Source organism: Arachis ipaensis, chromosome B1 (assembly GCF_059453495.1).
Source record: "Arachis ipaensis isolate K30076 ecotype BB chromosome B1, ASM5945349v1, whole genome shotgun sequence".
NCBI classification, from domain to species: domain Eukaryota; kingdom Viridiplantae; phylum Streptophyta; class Magnoliopsida; order Fabales; family Fabaceae; genus Arachis; species Arachis ipaensis.
Window position 1 is genome coordinate 114007015 of NC_142436.1, and position 1466 is coordinate 114008480.

Below are 1466 nucleotides of genomic sequence, written 5' to 3' on the forward strand. Positions count from 1 at the left end.
ACTCAACCCCACCATCAATCATACCAACCACAAAGCCCACCTACTCACAATCCAATCAACAATCACACCCCCAACCAACATATCAATCCCCACCTCAATCAAGATATCAACCACCACACACTAGACCCTTTTCCACCAAAATAGCTAACCCTTTTCTTCAAACTAACCCCATATGAATGATGAAATTCAAACCTTCATCCAAGAGCAATAGGAGTTCCAAAAGAAATAAGAAACCTACGTGGAAACCAAAGCCTTGTCCCGTTTGACTCTACCTCATTCCAACAATCACAACACCTTCCAATCATATACCTTTAGTGGCCTAACCTCTCCACCTCAACCAAACCCCAAGAAAGAATTAATACAATCACCTTAAGAAGTGGTACAAGGATGGAGGAGGTTGGTCCTAAGCTTATACTTGTGAGGGAGGAGGTACAAAATGAAGAAGTTGAGGAGGAGATGGAGTTGGGTGAAAATGAGAAGGAAGATATTGTAAGAGAAGATGAGGATTTATTGAAGTCCAAAGAACCAAAGAGGAAAAATCCCCTTGAGGAGCCCACACCAATACCTTTTCCATCGGTGGCCAAGAAAGCTAAGAAGCATGAGGAACTTGATCCTAATGTGGTGCAAATTTTCAAGAATGTGGAGGTCATTGTTCCCCTTTTTCAAGCCATCCAACAAGTTCCGAAATACGCCAAATTCTTAAAGGATGTTTGTACTCACAAGGAGAAAATTGGTGAGTTAGGGAAGAGTCCGGTGAGCAATTCTATCTCTTCTCTCATTCAGGAAAAGTATAGTAATCCTGGTCCTTGTTTGGTAACTTGTGTGATTGGTGGAATGAAATTCATGGATTGTATGTGTGACTTGGGAGCGTGTGTGAGTATCATGCCGCTTTCCATCTATAAGAAGTTGAACTTGGTACCATTAAAGCGGTCCGGAGCTAGATTTGTGTTGGCGGATAAGAGCAAAGTATCGGTTGTGGGTATTGCAGAAAATGTGTTGGTGAACATTCAAGAATTGTTATTTCCGATGGACTTCCATATCTTGGAAACACCTCCAATTGACTCGGATAAGCCATCTTCCATCCTACTTGGAAGACTATTCTTGAAGACATCCTGGTTTAAGTTACATGCATTTTCGGGAGCTTATGCGTTTGAAGCCGAAGGAAAAGCGGTAAAGTTCATGTTGGATGGAACCATGAAATAACTACGTGAGGTGTATTCTATCTTTGGTTGTCATCTTATTGAAGAAGAGGTGATTGAGTCTCATTCTGGAAAAGATGAGGAAGTGATTGTCAACAAGAGTTTGAACATGGAAGGATTGAGCAAAGAAGATGGAGAAGCTCAACCATTGCCTACCAATCAAGAAGACAAGGAGCCTATCTCCCTATTAAAGGATGAACAAGCTAAGCATACCAAGGAGTTAGAGATTCCTCCTTGGGGATGCCCCAAGAGTGGATAATTGAAATC

At 41.7% G+C, this 1466-nt stretch overlaps 1 protein-coding gene across 1 annotated transcript; it reads left to right on the top strand.

The window, feature by feature from the left end:
- Positions 1-387: 387 nt before the first annotated feature.
- On the top strand, positions 388-1203 carry LOC107609568 (uncharacterized). The gene has a single exon (XM_016311574.1). The coding sequence runs from the start codon at positions 388-390 to the stop codon at positions 1201-1203; it is 816 nt and encodes a 271-aa protein (XP_016167060.1).
- The last annotated feature ends 263 nt before the right edge of the window (positions 1204-1466 follow it).